General features: G+C 38.9%; 1 protein-coding gene across 5 annotated transcripts; it reads left to right on the top strand.

The window, feature by feature from the left end:
• The first annotated feature begins 811 nt into the window (after nt 1-811).
• Nucleotides 812-21,279, top strand: LOC130419221 (uncharacterized). Of its 5 annotated transcripts, none has more exons than XM_056745780.1 (14): nt 812-967; nt 7,755-7,861; nt 8,434-14,066; nt 15,392-15,419; nt 16,497-16,700; nt 16,798-16,991; nt 17,082-17,118; nt 17,495-17,668; nt 17,766-17,966; nt 18,086-18,279; nt 18,377-18,413; nt 18,501-18,553; nt 20,345-20,372; nt 20,673-21,279. In XM_056745780.1, the coding sequence occupies exons 2-14, from the start codon at nt 7,762-7,764 to the stop codon at nt 20,678-20,680; spliced, it is 6,891 nt and encodes a 2,296-aa protein (XP_056601758.1). In that variant the 5' UTR covers nt 812-967; nt 7,755-7,761; the 3' UTR covers nt 20,681-21,279. The 5 variants fall into 5 exon arrangements, with proteins under 5 accessions (XP_056601758.1, XP_056601757.1, XP_056601760.1 ...); XM_056745779.1 differs by having other exon boundaries at nt 17,492-17,668; XM_056745782.1 differs by lacking the exon at nt 16,497-16,700 and having other exon boundaries at nt 17,492-17,668.
• The last annotated feature ends 435 nt before the right edge of the window (nt 21,280-21,714 follow it).

Here is a 21,714-nt window from a genome sequence, read left to right as displayed (position 1 = left end):
ATAATTGCTTGTATTAATACACCACATTTAAGCCATCAAAAAACCCATTAGACAAAATACCAAAGCACATCAATTCACCAATCAAACAAAATTTCTCTAAATCAGTCCAGTTTAACAGTTTGTGAAGGCTCATAAAAGCCAAGATGAGTCCACTAAAAATAAAAGTCCACAAAAAAAGAACAATAATCCCAGCTGGAAAAAGTCAAAACCCCCAAAAAACAAAAGGACAAAAGGAACAAAAGGCTCTGACACAGCTCTGTGGAAGCAAGATATTTGGAAAAATGTCATTAACCAAACAGATGTCATCACCCATTTACTGCCATAGTAGGGAAGATAATTAATGGGAGTCAATGGGTGGATGAGATCTATGGTTAATGACATTCTTCCGAACATCTGCCTTTGTGTTTTGGAGTACAAAGAAATGTACACAGGTTCAAAACAATCTGAGGGTAAGTAAATTATGAGAGAATTCATTTTTGGACGTATTTTCTCTTTAAGGTATAACACTAACATTACAAAAAAATCTCAGTATTTCCGCTGTAAGTTACATTATACTATTTTAAACTGTTTAACTATACTAATTTTAACTATTAGTATGTAGCAAGAAACAATAATTTTATTAAACATAAAACGTTTTAAACATTTTGCCTTGACCTGAATTTATTTATAACCAGGCTAAATATATTTGTTTGTACAACATAAAGACCTAAAGGCTACATTCTACATCCCGTATATTATAGCAACAGCAGAAGTTGTTTTGAGTGGGTTGTGGTTTGACGGTGAAAGTGAAAGCTTGTGTGACACGGTTCCGTGTTCAATGTCACTGGGCGTTTGTGTGAAAGTCTAATTTGATTTTTTATAGCATAGTATGAACTAAAATACTTATACAGACAAGTCTAACGGGCCATTTCGAAGTCTTTCCAAAGTGAAAGCAGAAGAGGCGGCACGAGAGTTGAAGCAAGAAAATGTAAGTACGGCAGTTTTAATTTAATTTTAACTTAATTCTCAAGTAATTTGGACGAATATTATAGTGCTTTTACTTGGCCTATTGATGTGACACGTGACAGAATTTTCCCCTTACATAGGCTATAGTAGTTAGTAAGCCTGTAATAATATTTACTTATTTAAGCAAGTTTCAACGCAACAGGAAGTGAACTTTGAGCCATTACCATTGCTGTGGTTCCCACACATATTGCCTTTATTTGGACGTGTGTGACCACTCAAGTATTTGATGCAATGTTTTTATCCATTCGTTATGATTACTCTGTCTGCAATGGATTAACTAATTAATAATCGGTTCATCTATGTCTTCTCTCTTTACTGATTCTTGGGTGCGAGCGCGCACGCGCGTGTTCTCCTCCGACTCTCGAGTCTGTGCGGGTGTGCATGGTGCGTGCGTGCGTGCGTGCGTCACCTCACCTGCAATTATGTCAAAAAACTTCTTTTTTTTGTTGTTGAAATTATCAAGATTTACAAACAAACATGGCTGCATAACATCCGTTTCTTCATAATATAAAACAGAAAAGACATAGCCTGAGGGAGCAGCTCTTAATACAAACAGGAAATATATATGCATTATTAGAAAAAGGAAAAATACGTAAATAAAGTAGATACAATTTAAGAAAATTACAACATGACATAAGGGGAGAGTTCCGTTATTGTTCAGCTATTAACCTCAGTTGGGAAGTAGGGTATCATATATTTTTTGTGCTTTCAGACCTTTCAACATTTTTAAAACTTCATATACATGATGGCAAAAAACCCTGCGCTCTGTCGCTACCCGATCCGTACCGGAAACACGATTTGTTCTGCGCATGCGCGACAGTGCGTCTACTTCCGGCCGAAACAATTTACCTCGTTACTTTACTAAATGGTGTCTAACAAATATAAACTGTTAAGATTTTTTTAATTATTCAATTGAAGTAGAAATTTGTGCCACATATTAACTGTGACATATTTTGCCAAAAAAAGAGAATCAATAATAAAAACTATTGTATATTCGTTTTTCTATATATAAAAAAATATTTTAAAAATAAGTAATATTTCTCAATCATAACACATATTGTACTTGTGCGGTACAAGTAGAGGAGCAGTGCGCGTACTGGACACAACACGGATGGGGTTGGGTCTTCCTCCCCAGTGGGGAGCTCCTGCAAGTTCTTTTGTTGCGCCTCCTCGTGTGGTCCCAGAGACATTCCAGGAACCGAGGCGTGATGAGCGGCAATTGCGGCTACATACACTTTCAGCTTGAAAGGGGAGAGGTTAGTCTCCAGTCTCTCTTGTAGAAAGTTCAACACGTTCTCAATCGAGCAACTCCATGGGTTTTCTCTGCGAGAAGAGCACCAGGATGAGAAGAGGCCCACTTATAGGCGTATAGCCGCCTAGTGGCGGGGCCCGGGCCTGAGTAATGGTCTCAACCACCGCTGGGGGTAGGCCACTCAGGATCTCCTCATCCCGTCTAGAGGCCAGACATGGAGGTTCCAGAGGTCTGGCCTGGGATGCCACAACATGCCTTTCCCCTGAAAAAGCAGGTCCTTCGTCAGGGGGATCGGTCAGGGGGGAGTTGTCGTCAGAAGCATTAGCTCTGAGAACCAAGTCTGGTTGGTCCAGTGTGGCGCAACTAGTAGCACTTGATGCTCCTCTGACCTTGCACATTGTCTGTGCGATGAGGCTCACTGGGGGGAAGGCGTACTTCCGCTTGTCCCGCAGCCAGCTGTGTGCTAGAGCATCCGTGCCGAGGGGGTCTCGAACAGGAAATACTATAGCGGGCAATGGGTGGTGTCTAGGGAGGCAAACAGGTCTACCTGAGACTGCCCAAACTGAACAAAATGAGCAGGACTACACGGGGGTGGAGTCTCCACTCTCCCCCAGGTGTCGACTGACGAGAGATCGCGTCGGCTGTCTTGTTCAGGTCTCCTGGGATGTATGTGGCTCTCAGGGAGCGGATCACCTGGTGCATCCACAGGAAGAGGCGTCGGGCGAGTCGTGTTACACTGCGTGCCCGTTGCACACTGCACCCCAACCCTTCAGTTAAGCGTCGGTTGTAACCACGACGCGCCTTGTAACCTGCCCAAGTGGGACCCCTGTCCGTAGAAAGGTCATTGAAGACCAGGGGGTTAGGTTGCGTCGGCAGAGAGGCGTAATGACCATACGCTGTCTGCTTGCCCCGCTCTCCAGGGAACTCAACTCTGTAGCCAGTGTTGGAGCGGTCTCATTTGCATCAACCCAAGGGTTAGAACTCCCGTCGAGGATGCCATGTTTCCCAGGAGCCTCTGAAAATGTTTCAGGATTACCGCTGACTGCCTGAAATGTTTGAGGCTGTTCAACACTGACTGAGTGCGTGCTGTGCTCTGGCGCGCTGTCATGGAGACAGAGTTGAGTTCCATACCGAGAAAGAGGATGCTTTGCCCAGGGGAAAGTATGCTCTTTTCTCGGGATGACCGGTGACGGTGTGGGAAGCTCGAGCCAAGCGCCCAGGGACCGTGACAGGGGAACTAGGGGTATGATCTGCTTCATCTCCCCCGCAGGAGGTGGTTCGATGGCTAGCAGTGCGTAGCCCTTGTCGTGGGGAGGCCCCCGGGGAGGAGATTGGCTCTGCTGACTTAACTGCCTGGCATTGCAGCTCACACACCATTGATGTGCTGAGGGCTGCTGAGAATACTCAATGTTGCGTTCGCCATGACGCTACGTCGGGTAGCCGAATACTGTAGTGAAGAGGGTGAGAGCGGCTGTGAAATACACCCAAAGAGAGAGGGGAAAAACTCCTTGAAGTGGGCTGCCCGTCCCGGATCGACCAACCAGCAATGGAATGGCTGGGGTGGGGCCCAAAGGTATTCTCAGTATCCCTGGGGTCTTCCCATGAGGGTCGCTTCTCCTTCCGTCGCGGATGCTGACGGGTTGGTTTCTCCTCTCTGATGTCTTCCGGGGGACCGCCTGAGTGGGGAGCACCAGAGCCGGAGAGCATTGAAGAGGACCAGGGCTGCTGGGAAGCATACGATGCACGGGATCTCGACGGCCATAGGGCGGCCGAGTCGCGGAGTGGAGGCTATGCTTGATAGCCTCTGTCTGCTTTACCCTCGCGAGATGGGTGGGTCGAGGAGGCAGACCTTCTCGGGGTCACTCATCTGTGAAAGGTTAATCCAGAGGTGTCTCTCTTGGACCACAAGTGTGGACATCGTCCGACCCGGGGCCGCACGGTCACCTTGATCGCTCTTGAGCGAGGTCGGTGGTGGTGTGGAGTTCCTGCATAAGCACTGGGTTAGTCTTATCCTCGTGGAGCTCCCTCAGCGCCTGGCCAGGACCTGGAGAGAGGGGGCAGCTTAGCCCTCAGCAGTGTAAGCTCGACCCCAGAGATACCATAACCTACATGCTTTGGACATGAGTCTAGATCAAGCCCTTAAGGGTGGCAGCCATCTGCGTTGCAACAAGACAGCACGTTCCACCTGGGGGACATCGACGTATCCTCTAGCTGCCCCACCATCGAGGAAAGAAAGGGTGGTGGAAATGGTTTGACATGCACAAGTCGAAAAAGGGTCGTTTCCAGGATCTTTCGGAGTTCCTCATGCACTTCCAGGAAACACGACACCAGGAGCGGGCGCTCAACCCCAGGGCACCATATATCCGGCCGCGAGCACTGGGAGAGGCAGTGCGGTGCACTGCAACCCAATGCTTGCGGCGGCCCGGGAAAACAAGGCTGACATTTCGACATCCGTTTCTTCCTGAGCTTGTTCCCGGAGAAGGGAGCTGAAAGGAATCATAGGAGTAAGATGCCAGTAAGTCACCCTCCGATGCTGCAAGGGACATCTCATCATCACGCACCATTTCCGATACGTGGTTGAGAAACAAACGGTCAGACGAAACGAGGTGCGAACTGTCCGCGAGCCAGTGGCTGACGGATTAGCGCTCACAGTAATTCTCACATCACCCTCGCTGCTCACCGAGCGGACGGCAGGGCCATAACCACTGCTGTCACAGAACGGGAAGCAGACGAGGTGGCGGCTGAGTCCAGTGGGAACACAGCCGTCCGTGACACAACGTCTGCATCAAGAACCACCCCCAGTGCATGCAGAACTGATCCATAAAGGCGCTAGGGCAGCCATCGTGTCCGTCCCCACTCCTCCATGAGTGTATTGCACCCTTGAGAACAGCGGGAAATGCCACGCTGGAAAAATTTGCTCTTTTAGAAAAAAAAACTCGTACACTTCTGGAACTCACGAGACGCCCAGGGGAAGTCGCTGCAGGAATGGACAGTCCGCTTCATGACGTCGTAGAATCCAGCAGTATTTTGCTTGAAGGTCTGTAGATCTGCTGTTCAGTCATAAGCGAAGCCTTCAGTCAAGAGCTCAACTAAAGCAAACACCGATCTCAGTAATGGTGCTTTGATGAAATTGTAGGGGATCTAAATATTTGTGAATGATTATGAAGACTTTTATTTTGACAAATTGTGAAGACTCCTATTTTGACGCTTGACGGGCGACGCCATTTTTGGTTTTGACGTATTGCGCGAAGAGAGATGGAGAGTTAGCACGTGGAGTGAGTGAAGCAGCTGTGAGCTGAGAGCGGATTGTTGAGTTCGTGAAGTCAATCCCGATCAAAAAGTTATTTTTAGACCCGTGACATCAACCAGAGATGTATAACGTTGCCGCGGAGTCTTTGTTTATGTGAAGAAGTTTGTTGAAGTGAATTTTAAAAAATAGTTTTCTACCGTTTCTTTTGCGTGTGAAGCTGGGCAGAAAGGCCTGTTAGTTTCATAAAGTTTCAGTCTCGTGTAGGAGTGAATACTCTCACGTTTTCTTTGTTTAAAACAGTTTTTGTTTCATTTTTCTAAAACGAATATGAGACAGTGAATGCTGATACTGATTGAGTCGTCTGATAGGGCCGTGCGGGCGTGTGTTGTTAGTCTTCTCATTTGAGACTCCATCAGCTGGGATTGCAGCCTCGTTGAATCAAGCTGCTGACGTCAGTATCGCGAACACAATCGCTGAGAGTTAAGTGAGTTAAGAGACAACCTACCATCCATTGGACATCATTCAGCTCCTCATCCACAAACCAAGAGTGGTGATGTACATTGTTTTTCCTGTTTTCCTACTGAATACTGCTAAGCAGAATGACATTGCCATTTTCTGTCAGTGAGTCATCTAAACTAAACAGTTCAATCGTACAGTCATTTTGATGGAGCCGTTATAAGTGAATTTTTCCTGAAAAGTGGATTCATAAACTTTCTTTTTTGTGCTCGTGAACTCAAACGGACAGAGTATAACTTTTTCATTCCTTTTTCCTGGAGTTTCGAATCGAATTTGAATCTTTGAGTCAAATTGGAGTGAACTGTTGAACTTTCAAGTGAACTGTTTCAATCTATTTACAATTGTGAATCTTTCAAAAGTGATCCTGATTCTGAATGTGTTCAAATTGAATTGAAACTGAAACAAATCAGTTTTCTTCTCCTTTTATTATTTTCCACATTTTTATTTAATTTTGATTCATCTGCATTTAAAATTGTTTCATACTTCCTGTGAAAACAAAGAAAAGAGAAGCATTTTATTTAATGCAGTAAAAAATAAATGTAATTTTTTTGTTAGTTAAGCTAAAACTGTTTGTTTATTTGTGAGTCACTTATACTAAGGAGTGGGGGCGTCTTACCTATCCTGTTAGATCCGGGGAGGGTGGGTTTTGTAGTACGCTAGGTTGAACCCCTGAGTTTTCTACACACACACTTCAGGTGGCTTCCGTGCATTGAGTAAATCCTGAAGCCCACATCGCCGACTCCTGAGCATTACACATTGCAACACGATAGAAACCACACAACTAGTTTAATTAGTTGTACGTAGACTAAAAGCATTGGGTGGGGGGACTAGGATCCTGTTGCTCACTCAGTCTTCCTTAGTATAGTGCAGAACATTTCCCTCACAAGGCGGTGGCATATTTCCCCCGCCACAAAATGTCAATTTTTTTCTACATTAATAGCAAGTGCAAAGGTGATTTTGATTAAATGCCATTAATATTGACAAATCAACACATTTTAACATGGATTCAATGGTTGCTTGCTGTCAGTGTTTCTATTGATCTTGAAGATGTTGATGAGTTATTTATAGGTGTGTTTGATTTGTTTGAGTAGGCCAAGAGCTAAACTCTATCAACTATCTTTATATATTTGAGTGTTTATCCTTTTGGGAAATTTTACTACACCATATCATAAAGCATATACATGTATAGTTTACTCCACTACATTTCTTAAAACATTTTTTTTACCTTTCTTAAATACTGAAGTACTTTAAAAATCTCACTTTTACTCAAGTAAAACGGTTGTTGAGTAAATTACTTTTTTATAAGAAAAAATCGCAATGTAGTTTTCAAATGTAGTTGAGTAAAATTTATGATAGATGCCATGCTTTATAATGTATTGAAGTAAACGCTATCAAAAGTAAAAACACTAATCAGCAAAAATAAAGATACTTGATCCCTGAGAGTAAAATATTCAAGTACTATACATCTCTGCCAATAATGTGGGAATTTTATCAGTATTTTGATGTATTGGACATTTATATTGAGTTTTCATTTTATAGGCCTATTACACAAGTCTACCCAAACCATCTTTACATTCTTTTATTGCATGTCTCTTCAATGTGTTGCTGTATTGTGCACTTCTATAGTGTCTGAAATTCGGGGTCTCACTGGTTTCTTCACTTTTATAAGTCGCTTTGGATAAAATCATCTGCTAAATGTCTAAATATAAATCTCCTTCATGTAAATCCTAGAGATAAAATGGATGCAGTGGGAGTGAACGTCATAGAAACTGCTACTCTTGGGAGACCCTTCCAGCTGGGTACGCTGTATGACTGCAGAAAAGATGCCCTAGTACCAGGTACCAAAAAATAGTTTGACTGCTTGTTCCAGACAAGCTGATCAATTGAGTTTAATTTAAACAGTTGGGGGCGGAATATTGCTAAATTCAACAAAGTTGTTTTAAGACCGAAGCAATTTAACAACAATACGGTATACTCTTAAAAAAGGTGCTTCAAAAGGCTCTTGGATGCCATAGAACAACCTTTTGGTTCCATAAAGTACCTTTGACTGAATGGTTCTTTGTGGAACCAAAAATGGTTCTTCTATGGCATCGCTGTGAAAAACCTTTTAAGCATCTTTATATTTAAGAGTGAAAATTAGAACTCAAATATACAGCACATTACAAATCTAACAAGTCAAGTTACAATTACAATTATAACTAAACCATTAGACCAATACTGTAAACCAGAGTGATCATCCAACAGGATTGGTTCTGGTGGATTACAATGTGCATAAAGTGGTTAAAAGGGAATAACAAATGGTTATGAAATGTAATTTATGTTGTATTAATTTATCATTAAGGAATTAATTCCTTGATTCATGAACCACATGTTCATATTTAATATGCCATATTGTTATTTTCAATTGTAGGAATCACACTATGGGGTAAAGAGCAACTTCATCAGAGTATACGCAGTCATGCCCAAATTAATACAGATTTCAATGTCACAGCTTCAGACTCCATTGAAGAAAAATCTAATTTACTGAACATTGATGGTTCTCTAAAATTGAGTCTTTTAAGTGGACTTGTCAATGTGAGAGGAGCAGCAAAATATCTCAGCGACACAAAGAAATCCTTTAAACAGCAAAGACTGACCCTACATTACCATTCAACCACCAAGTTTGAAGAACTGACCATGAACCACTTGGGTTCTGGAAAAATAGTTCACTATGAAGCGTTTGATAATGATGCAGCCACACATGTGGTGACTGCTGTGCTGTATGGGGCGAATGCTTGCTTTGTTTTTGACAGAGAAGTTTCATCAGATGAGGACAAAACCACTATTGAGGGGGAAGTAAAAGCTACATTTGATAAGCTGAAGGGCATTTCACTGGGTGCAGAGATTGATCTGAACATGAATGACAATCAGAAGAATGCCGTTCAAAAATTCAGCTGTACGTTTTATGGGGACTTTCAGTTGCCATCTAATCCAACCTCTTTTGAAGATGCTTTGAAGATTTTTGCTGATCTTCCAAAACTGTTAGGAGAGAAGAAAGAGCTTGCAGTTCCATTAAGAGTGTGGCTTTATCCTTTAGATAAACTACACACAAGTGCAGCAAAAGTTCAAAAAGACATCAGCACAGGTCTAATCAAAGCTGTGGAATCAGTTTTTGAGAGTTTAAGTACAACCGAAATGAAATGCGCTGATCTTCTGAAGGAGCCACCTGCTTTGGCTTTTGCAGCATTTAATGGTCAAATAATGCAGATGAGGGAAAACTGTTGCAGCTATAAGTTTAGTCTCATGAAAAAACTTGGCTCTCTGTTGCCAGAAATCCGTGGGGATCAGAAAAAGGAAACAGAGTTAAATGATCTTCTGCGTGATCATATGGAATCTCCATTCAGAGGTCAGAATCTTGAACATTGGGTGAAAGAGAAAGCAAAAGAATCTGCAGTAATTAAAACATTGATCAGACAACTGAATGATTACGGAGCAAAAGTGGAAGTGAATCTAGATGAAATCTTGATGGATCTGGAAGTTGAACATTTGGTTAGCTACACATTCACATCATTTGAGGGTCCAGATGTGCTCCTTTCTACACAGAAGGACTACTTGAGTCCAAAGGGGCAAAAGAAAGAGAATGCACCCAGTGCCAAATGGATGACGGGGCTTTCCTCTGATGCCAAAAAGAATATGAGGACCAACACGACTTTATTTAAAAACTTGATCAAATCAAAACAGCGTAAACCAGCCAAATTTATTGTCGCATCAAAAGAAGTGAAAAACATTGAAGGTTCCTGCATTCTCCTTTATGAAAATGGATCTGATGAAGACATTTGCTTTACTCCTCCATTAAAACCAGCCTGTCCAGTTATTGAACAGATCAAAGGTCACAGTGTAGTCTTGCAGGTACCTACAACATGTCAAGCTACAGAAGACCTCAGGTTAATGTATAAAATAAAGGAAGATAAAGACTGGAAATCTCAACATGTACAACAGAGCAAAGAAACATTAACTCTGACAGATCTAAGTCCAGACACAGAGTATGAGATTAAATATACAGCAGTTGGCAAACTGAACTACACCGTAGACAGTGATGTCATCCACATCACAGTCATAGACAAGAAGCTCATAAGTGCCACAGAGTCTGTCTTAGAGAGTCTGACTTTGACTGAAAAAAAGTGCAGTGAACTTGTGGATGACAGCAGATCAAAAATATTCGGTGCATTTAACAGAAAGATTCAAGACATGATGAAACACTGTCAAACCTACAGACAAGACTTAAGCACCAGAATTCAATCCTTGATCCACTCGATTCAAGCTTGTGAAAAAGGCATCTGTGATTTGGAATATCTTCTACAAGCTCATGAAGAATCTCCATTTAAAGCCACCAGTCTTAGAGAGTGGATCACTATAAAAGAAAAAGAATTAAATGTAGTTTCTACAATTTTTCATCAACTTCTGGATTCTGGAGCAGAGGAACATATTAACCTGGATGAAATTTTGTCAGATATTAATGTGGAGAATGTGGTGTGCTACACATTCAGTTCTCTTGAGGAGCCAGATGAGTTTCTTTCTGATCATGAAAATTATCTAAAACATCAAATGATAAGGAGAGATTTGGAGAAGATGCCTGATGCAGTGTCTCGGACATGGCTCCAAGGAACAGTAACAGAAAAAATAAGAGAACATTTAAAACTATTTAAAGACATAATGACTTCACATGGCAGTCAGTCCACAAAGTTTTTGGTTTCTTCAAAAGACCACACAATACATCTAGGTTCCTGCATTCTCTTCTATGAAAATGGATCTCATGAAGCTCTTTGCTTTGCTCCTCCATCAAAACCAGCCTGTCCAATCATTATACAGGTCAAAGGTTACAGTGTAGTTTTGAAAATACCTCCAACATGTCAAGCTACAGAAGACCTCAGGTTAATGTATAAAATAAAGGAAGATAAAGACTGGAAATCTCAACATGTACAACAGAGCAAAGAAACATTAACTCTGACAGATCTAAATCCAGAAGCGGAGTATGAGATTAAATATACCGCAGTTGGCAAACTGAACTACACCGTAGACAGTGATGTCATCTACATCACAGTCATAGACAAGAAGCTCATAAGTGCCACAGAGTCTGTCTTAGAGAGTCTGACTTTGACTGGAAAAAAGTGCAGTGAACTTATGGATGACAGCAGATCAAAAATATTCGGTGCATTTAACAGAAAGATTCAAGACATGATGAAACACTGTCAAACATACAGACAAGACTTAAGCACCAGAATTCAATCCTTGATCCACTCGATTCAAGCTTGTGAAAATGGCATCTGTGATTTGGAATATCTTCTACAAGCTCATGAAGAATCTCCATTTAAAGCCACCAGTCTTAGAGAGTGGATCACTATAAAAGAAAAAGAATTATATGTAGTTTCTACAATTCTTCAACAACTTCTGGACTCTGGAGCAGTGGAACATAATAACCTGGATGAAATTTTGTCAGATATTAATGTGGAGAATGTGCTGTGCTACACATTCAGTTCTCTTGAGGAGCCAGATGAGTTGCTTTCTGATCATGAAAATTATCTAAAACATCAAATGATAAGGAGAGATTTGGAGAAGATGCCTGATGCAGTGTCTCGGACATGGCTCCAAGGAACAGTAACAGAAAAAATGAGAGAACATTTAAAACTATTTAAAGACATAATGACTTCACATGGCAGTCAGTCCACAAAGTTTTTGGTTTCTTCAAAAGACCACACAATCCATCCAGGTTCCTGCATTCTCTTCTATGAAAATGGATCTCATGAAGCTCTTTGCTTTACTCCTCCATCAAAACCAGCTTGTCCAATCATTATACAGGTCAAAGGTCACAGTGTAGTTTTGAATGTACCTCCAACATTTCAAGATACAGAAGACCTCAGGTTAATGTATAATATAAAGGAAGATAAAGACTGGAAATCTCAACATGTACAACAGAGCAAAGAAACATTAACTCTGACAGATCTAAGTCCAGACACAGAGTATGAGATTAAATTTACAGCAGTTGGCAAACTGAACTACACCGTAGACAGTGACGTCATCTACATCAAAGTCATAGACAAGAAGCTCATAAGTGCCACAGAGTCTATCTTAGAGAGTCTGACTTTGACTGAAAAAAAGTGCTATGAACTTGTGGATGACAGCAGATCAAAAGTATTCGGTGCATTTAACAGAAAGATTCAAGACATGATGAAACACTGTCAAACCTACAGACAAGACTTAAGCACCAGAATTCAATCCTTGATCCACTTGATTCAAGTTTGTGAAAATGGCATCTGTGATTTGGAAGATCTTCTACAAGCTCATGAAGAATCTCCATTTAAAGCCACCAGTCTTATCGAATGGATCACTATAAAAGAAAAAGAATTAAATGTAGTTTCTACAATTCTTCAACAACTTCTGGACTCTGGAGCAGAGGAACATAATAACCTGGATGAAATTTTGTCAGATATTAATGTGGAGAATGTGCTGTGCTATACATTCAGTTCTCTTGAGGAGCCAGATGAGTTTCTTTATGATCATGAAAATTATCTAAAACATCAAATGATAAGGAGAGATTTGGAGAAGATGCCTGATGCAGTGTCTCGGACATGGCTCCAAGGAACAGTAACAGAAAAAATGAGAGAACATTTAAAACTATTTAAAGACATAATGACTTCACATGGCAGTCAGTCCACAAAGTTTTTGGTTTCTTCAAAAGACCACACAATCCATCCAGGTTCCTGCATTCTCTTCTATGAAAATGGATCTCATGAAACTCTTTGCTTTACTCCTCCATCAAAACCAGCCTGTCCAATCATTATACAGGTCAAAGGTCACAGTGTAGTTTTGAATGTACCTCCAACATGTCAAGCTACAGAAGACCTCAGGTTAATGTATAAAATAAAGGAAGATAAAGACTGGAAATCTCAACATGTACAACAGAGCAAAGAAACATTAACTCTGACAGATCTAAATCCAGAAACGCAGTATGAGATTAAATACACCGCAGTTGGCAAACTGAACTACACTGTAGACAGTGACGTCATCTACATCAAAGTCATAGACAAGAAGCTCATAAGTGCCACAGAGTCTGTTTTAGAGAGTCTGACTTTGACTGAAAAAAAGTGCAGTGAACTTATGGATTCCAGCAGAACAAAAATATTCGGTGCATTTAACAGAAAGATTCAAGACATGATGAAACGCTGTCAAACCTACAGACAAGACTTAAGCACCAGAATTCAATCCTTGATCCACTCGATTCAAGTTTGTGAAAATGGCATCTGTGATTTGGAAGATCTTCTACAAGCTCATGAAGAATCTCCATTTAAAGCCACCAGTCTTATAGAATGGATCACTATAAAAGAAAAAGAATTAAATGTAGTTTCTACAATTCTTCAACAACTTCTGGACTCTGGAGCAGAGGAACATAATAACCTGGATGAAATTTTGTCAGATATTAATGTGGAGAATGTGCTGTGCTATACATTCAGTTCTCTTGAGGAGCCAGATGAGTTTCTTTCTGATCATGAAAACTATCTAAAACATCAAATGATAAGGAGAGATTTGGAGAAGATGCCTGATGCAGTGTCTCGGACATGGCTCCAAGGAACAGTCCGAGACAAAATGAGGGAACATTTAAAAAAATTTAAAGACATAATGACTTCACATGGCAGTCAGTCCACAAAGTTTTTGGTTTCTTCAAAAGACCACACAATCCATCCAGGTTCCTGCATTCTCTTGTATGAAAATGGATCTCATGAAGCCCTTTGCTTTACTCCTCCATCAAAACCAGCCTGTCCAATCATTAAACAGGTCAGAGGTCACAGTGTAGTTTTTGAGATGCCTTCACCGTGTCCTGAGACGGTAGAGCTTAAGTTACTGTACAAAATGAAGGAAGAGAGAGAATGGAAATCTCAACATGTGCATAAGAGCCAAGATACAGTAACTCTAGAAGATCTCAGTCCAGACACACAGTATGATGTTAAATATACAGCAGTGGGGAAACTCAACTACACCACAGACAGTGATGTAATCAGAGTTGAAGAGGTATGATTCTTATTCACAAAATTCTATAGCTAAAATAAAATGTATTGAAGTAAATGATGAAGTTGAAGTAAAATGATTATGATTAAAGTGAATGCAGGTATAGCCAGTACAGTATATTTTTTATGGTATGTGCAGTAGATTTGTCAAAAATAGACAAAAAACTACTTCTTCTGCATGCGTTTATTCTGTACTACTGTAGACAGGGCACATTACTAACTCATTTTAGGAGCACAAGCAGAACATTTAGGAGCACATATATTAAATAAATATATTAAACCTGTGCATCTTTCTTCCACGATCTTCCCATAGCTATTGAAAGTCCTCTCTGATGGCACTAGATGCGGTAATGCTCAAAATAAAATTAGCAAACTTTTTTTTCCAGATGTCTGACTTGCCCTGCTTTTCTTGTGTCAAGTAAACAGCTGCTTTAATTTTCTTATCAACTTCATGTGATGATTTCACATAATTTTTATTTCACGCCAAATCCCAACGGGCCCCATGGGTCTCCCACAAAATGTTCTGCCTGCCTGCGCACTCCCGCCTGCAGCAAGGCAAACCCGTTGGGTCCAGCCGGAGCCCAAACCCAATGCAGCCCTTTACTCCGGAGAAAAGGCGTAAATGGTTCGCTTTGACGTTTTTGACTGAGCTGTGACTTTAGACTCGATGAAACACCTGTAGAGCAAGAAACAAATGTGAGTCGTGACACGAACAGTTGGCTCTCCCCCTCAGTCACATACAAAGCGTACAAACTTAAATATATATTAACTTTCAATCAAAATAAATGAACATCATCCTCTCCAAACAATGAAAACAGCAGATCTTTAAACTTAGCAGCACATATATGCCAACGAGAAAATAAAGTGGACATGTAAAATGGAATTTCCACACCAGGGCTATTATAGTGCTAAACGTTTCCCTGCACTGATTAAATGGTGATTAAATGTAGGCTAACACTAGTCTGTTGCCTGCTTATTTCACTATGGACATTAAGCCAACAGGTTAATACCACTCACAGACTATGGACTGCCCACCTTTCATGGTGAAAAACTGGGTTACAGTTTGACACCCTTTCCTTTGTCCTTCCTCTTTCTCTTTTCTCTCTTTCCTTTTTTGAAAACCAGATATTGATATAACGTTACTAGGCAACATTGTGGTCACTGTAGTTCTGTTCCAAATTTGCAGGTAACACATGCGCGAGTTCTTGTAAAAAATGCTTGCGCTGACTGAAAAACTGCAAAAATGTGACCATTTTGTTGCGCCCTGGTAAGTATTATTACCAGGCAGCATTATGTTAATACTGTAATAATTTTTAATGCTTCCTTTAGGGGGGGACAAGGACCACGAGAGATAATGGTGAGTTATGATCTTTTCTTCTGTTTCATCATTTGATTTCATTACTTTCTCGTCCCTTTCTCTATTAAAGCAATAGTTCACTTTAGAAATTCAATTTGTCTGTATTTTACACACCCTCAAGGGGTCCCAGGTGTATATAATTGTCTTCTTTAAGCGGAACAGAGTCTGAGTTATATTGAATATCCCCGTTTTTCCAAAGTTCCAAAAAAGCGTATATATTTGTCATAAAACTAATCCATACACCTCCGGGGGGTTAACACATTTCTTCTGAAGTGAAATGATGGGTTTTTGTTACAAAAATATTTGTAAATATTTGTATTAACAAAATGTATGACGATGATGAGTTCCGGCTGACCTCTGACCTGACGTATGACTTATATGAATGCAGCTTACATGGACGTCAAGTCGGAGGACAGCCTACAGCATAAAAGAGAACTGGAAATAAGTAAAAAGACACAAATGAACGAACAAACCAAAGAACTGCAGATCAAACAAACACTCCTAAACAACGCATAGAAAAATCAGGCCTTCTAGAAAGACTCACAAGTGCAACAGTTAAAACCAATTGCTGCCAAAATAATCAAAGACATTGAGGATAAGCTCAATCGGCTTAATGAGAAAACTCATTCAAGAATCTAATCAAACGAATGTTTGAAAAAGAGAGACTACTGAGTAAAAGAGCTGGAAACCAGAAGAAATCCACTGGAGACACTGAGAAAGACAGAATAAATAAAGACTAGGTCAGAAATCTTAAAGCACAGAAGGAAAGATAGTTGACATTCATAGATAGCTTTATGTAATACATGTAAATGAAACAGCTGATGTTCAGAAATTCAGAAAATAACTGGTTTTAATGTGAATATTTGGTTCTTATATCACAGTTCTAATTTATTCAGATAATTCACAAGTATGTTTATAAAACAAACATGTCCACATAATGTAAATTATAAAGGTCCTCATAAAAAAATATTGTTTCGATTATGCTAAGTTTTGTGTGAGTTGTAATGGATCGATTTTCATATGATCATATTTGTACTTCGCCTTTTTTTCTTGCTGCCAATCCAATTCATTTTTTAGGTGGGGTCAAGCTGTTCTCTGACTTGGCTGGAAAAACAAATGGTGGTCATAAGAGTTTTTTTGATACTTTGGAGAACCGAATAAAAGATCTGAGAGAAGTTCCTACAATGGATGACAGTGACATTTTTCTAGTCTACTGTCCTCTTGTTTCTCGACATGGCAATGATATAGAAGCAGCGCTTAAAAGATTCACTGACTCTACAGGTTTATTGATTATCATCATCATCACAGTATTTTAAAAGACAAAACGTGTTTTAATTGTCCTAAAATCTTACATTAATTTGTCTGTTTCTTTGATCAGCTTCTAAGCTGAAAGTTCTGGTGGTGCTACATCACACATTTGACCCAGAGAAAACTGTACCAGACAGCAGCAGACGTGTCAACAGGACAGATATACTGACAGTGGACTGTCTGTTCTATGAAGACACAGGATTACTGAAGTGTCAGAAAAATGATGATGCAATCGACAAAGTTGTGAACTTGTTAAGGCAGCAGGTATTGAACAAGATGCTCTAAAAATACGAAAAATTAACTGTATAAGATAAACACGTTTACTATAATAGCCCATGCCATTTTGGGTTGCAGAGAAAGGAAAAGTATGTCAACGAATTTCAATCTCGTGGTAGGTCAATTGCACTTAATTCTTATTTAGTATATCTAATATGATACACTAATCCCTGTCAAGAAATTTCAAAGTGTATTGACATGGTATTTTTAATATTTTACGTAAAGTCCACTTAATTTGGATTTTTTATTTTGAAGTTAATCATGTTAATATGGGAATATGTAATTATCAGCAAGACAATAAACCAGTTCAGCAATCGCCACTGTTTACAGTCTGATGTGTAAGATATTAAAAGAAAGAGTCTCACAAACTACTGCTTATATCGTGTAAATGTTAATGAGATATGTTATGTACTTAAGGTCCTTGTTTGATCTCATATTTTGCTTCTTTCGGTGCTTTGTATGAAATAATCCAAATGCCTAAAATCTAGAAGGTCCTCTACATAAAAATGTTGCACCGAATGACAATCTGAGAAAAGAAAATGAAAAACATCCAACAGAACTCGACAAAGACAAAAGAAATCCTCAGGGGGAAAACAAAGAAGTGAGCAAACTGTCAAGTGAGAAAGAGAGAGTGGCAAAGACCCCATCAATCCAGTCGGAAAGCAGTAAATATAAATTCTTTGTTGTCGTATCACATTGGTCATGGCCATTTTTATAAGATTAAACTTTTTTGACTTATTAAATGGTGAATCATTTTTCCAGGGAAAATCAAACTATGCTCCATTCTGGCTGGAAAGACAAATATATCACCTGAGAGGTTTACTGGCACCCTGAAAAAAGAAATTCCGAATCTGATGGAAGTTTCAATGGATGAGAGTGACATTGTTTTGGTTTTCTGTCCTATTGTTTCTCGAGCTGGAACTGATATTGAAGCAGCACTGAAAATATTCACTGACTCTACAGGTTCATTATCATCCCATTATTCTTAATAACACTACTTTAACAAATTATATAAATTATTTAAGGTCATAAATTCATGAGAGATTCAGACAATTTTTCAGACAGTTTGTTTCTTTGAACAGACTCTAAACTGAAAGTTCTAGTGGTGCTACATCACACTTTTGACACAGAGAAAACTGTACCAGACAGCAGCAGATGTGTCAACAGGACAGATATACTGACAGTGGACTGTCTGTTCTATGAGGACACAGGATTGCTAAAGTGTCAGAAAAATGATGATGCAATCGACAAAGTTGTGAACTGGTTAATACAGCAGGTATTTAACAAGACATACATCATGAAAACTGCCTAAAATGTATAATTTTAAGAAAGTAAACGGTTTACTAATAGTGTATATTGGCATTATTTTGCAGGGGGAGAAAAAAGGTGTCAAAGTATGTCGATGGCAAGGTAGGTTAAAGTCACTTTTGTTGGAAATTACAACTTCTAACTTCTATTCTTTTGAGTTACACACTATAACTTTTAAACTGTCTTTAGTTGAAACAGACCAATCATCATCTTTTTGGTCAAGGCTCTCTGGTCCATTTAAGGTGAGAAAAAAACACTACTATTTTCATTTTTAAATTAGAAAAGGCAAAATCTTTTTTACAAAATATAATCCTAAGAATAAACAATAGAGGGAATGTTTAAGAGTACATTTATTTGACACCAGTTTAAACCAAAAAATAACTTTTGCACTTTGGCTGTTTATTTACTGGACCACGGTGTCTAGAGCCTGTGAAAATGGTGATGTCATGCCCACATGTATTATATGTTCAGTCTAAAAGTATGAACGAGTATAACCAAAACAATAAAGGCGGACTACAGGACTGGGTTTGTAGTACACAACCTGAAGTGTAGATTTACTGCATCACTATAATTAATGCAGACAAAGGTCATCTAACAGTGCTTTTGAGTAAACCTGGGTATGCATGTGCGGTCATATAGCCTACTGGAGTGCTTCATTACAGAGTGACATCGCCAACTACTGGCCTGCATTCGTAATACTTAGTTCTTAGTTGTTTTTGTGAAGACTGATCATTTTGACAATCCTGTTGAATGTATGTGTAATGTGAATGGGTAAAATGTGTACATTTTTGCAATATTACCTAATGTTTATAACTTTTTAATTATTAAAACTGAAGTACATCTTCTTTGCCTAAATACTTTTCACTATCTGAGGTAAAGATTCAGAGACAAACAAAGTGAAGTATTCATTCGTAGGTTGAACTGAATTTAAAGTTGTTGACAATATTATTAAACATTGCTCTTTTTATTTGAGTGTTCTGCCAGACACAGCAACTAAATTAAGCAAGCAGCTTATTACAGCATATATTTACCTTTTAAAGGAAAAGTTCAATAAAAAATAATAAAAAATTGTCATGAATTAAAGAGAAAGATATTTGGGCGAATGCTTGTGACAAACAATTCATGGACCACATTAGTAGGAAAAATGACAGTGGTGTCCAAAGAAATTTTGCTTTTTTACACATTATTCAAAATATCTTCTTTTGTGTTCAGTACCTAGTAGTCAATGGGGTCCAAGAACAATAAGCATTTTGAACAAAGAAATTCATACTGATTTAAAACAACTCAAGGGTGAGTAAATGAAGACAGAAATAATATTTTTGGTTGAATTTTCCCTTTAAGTGTAAGCACCTTCTTAGCTGCCTTTTTGAGCAGTTTTCCACTATGCAGATTGAAGAAGTTGCCTTTACTCTTATGCGTTTGCTGGCTACTTTGGATCTTTGTGCTGCTAACGCAAGATACTGGATTTATGTTGTTTCTTCATTAATTTGGAGATTCAATGTTAAATTAAAAGTATATTTGTAACAAGGTTCAATAAAAGGAAGGAAGGAGACGGGAACCGACAAACATTTAAACATTTAATAAAGTAATAACAAAGTAAAAAGACAGCCGGCAGCCCCTCACGGACGACTGCCGGCGAACAACACCCACCACAACTGATATCCAGGCATGTTCCTCTCTCATTGACGGTCCGGTCGCTCGTCCTCTTATGCTCCCAATCTCCTCCGTGATACGAGACCAGTGCGCGTACAGCTGACGCTCATTATCACTTACCGGACTCGACTCAATGTCTCGCCTACTTTACTACAATAATTTAAAACATTTGTATAATAATTACCTCACAGGACGTAACTGTATTTTTATTGTTCTTTTCATGAAGTGAAAAAGAAGTTATAGAAGATATTTTTTAATTTACGTAAAATATATATTCTATATAGTTTACCGTAACATCTATAACAAAACTAAGTCAGTCAACTGGAATTTCACATTCACACATTTTGTCACATTTATTAAAACACATTTTATTTCTCTAGGGAAATAAACAGGGATCTTCAAGTGACAGTAGGTTATAATTACATTTCTTCAATAAAGCTTGATATGGATTCCGTAATGTATGACTTCCTTTAAAGAAAGCAATTCAAATGTATTAATATGAGGAAGTCAGTATATTCATTAAAATATATAATTTTTAAGTAATTATTAATTATACAAACTGATTCGTATTTTATTTCTACATTTCTGAATTAAGTCAATCCCAGTTTTAGGAATTACTTTATTCTAAACTTTTATACTAAGAATAATTTCTAACACTGCTCAATGCTTTGTTGTTCTTAAACATGTAAGACTGAGTTTTTTCCACAGATATGTAGCAGATGGGATCCAGTTCCTAGTCCATCCGAATGGAGACACAAACATGACTGATGTGCATGTTCCCCGCAGAGAATCCAATTTGTAGAAGTGGACATTTACAAATAAATATGAAATGTTCAGATTTCTTAAAACTCTGTTTAGATTGAGTTTGTAAACTATTTTTTAACCCTACGAAGCAAATATACAGTAAGGTAAAACACAGCTTATATTGTCCAGCCAGTTATTATAGTATAAACCCCTTCGATGTGATTGTAAACTCTTCCATTTTGCATCAGGTGTCCTGATCACCCTCTGTCAGGGTTTACTGTATGTTAAAGAAACAAGTCGCTCAATATATTAACCCTTACATATTTCACTGAGATATTGTGAAATGGTTAGGGATATTATTAGCTCTTTGGTGATATGTAAATGTTTAAGTAAACGTGTGCAAATAATTAATAGCCTCATTAACAATGATTAAATAGGTGAAGTTAATGCCTAAAATATTAAATGACAAATGCATGTAATGACAAATAATTAGTTAGAGAAATGTACTATTAAACACATCTAAATGAAAAAATAAAGAAATAACCCAAAGGAATAAAATAAGTATCTGCAACTCTGTGCCGTCCCCTTATCTATGTTATGTATTGATAAACTGTCTGCTACTGTACCTCTTTTTGGCTGATAACCAAGTTAAAACAATACTGCTCCACATAAAAGTGTTGTAAAAGTATATTTTTGCTTACCCAAGTGTTCATCTACTTTCATTTTTGTGAATATTAGACAGGCACACTGTAAACACAAAGAGGGGACACAAGATTCTAGAAGTATCAGAGGATTCAAAATGTAATGGACAAATCCTTTTACAGTGATTTTTCCATGCAAAATGTGTTCCTCAACATCTTTTGTTAGTGCTGGAATAACAAGCCAGTCAGAGAAGATTTCCATAAACCAAACCCAAACCAAGATTGAAGAGAATGAACAGTATGACCAAACAGAACATTGACTACCGTACAATCTGATTGATTCATTAGAAAAGTTGTTCCAGGAT

The sequence above is a fragment of the Triplophysa dalaica genome, chromosome 4 (genome assembly GCF_015846415.1).
Source record: "Triplophysa dalaica isolate WHDGS20190420 chromosome 4, ASM1584641v1, whole genome shotgun sequence".
Classification (NCBI taxonomy): domain Eukaryota; kingdom Metazoa; phylum Chordata; class Actinopteri; order Cypriniformes; family Nemacheilidae; genus Triplophysa; species Triplophysa dalaica.
This window is presented reverse-complemented; position numbering and strand designations above follow the sequence as displayed.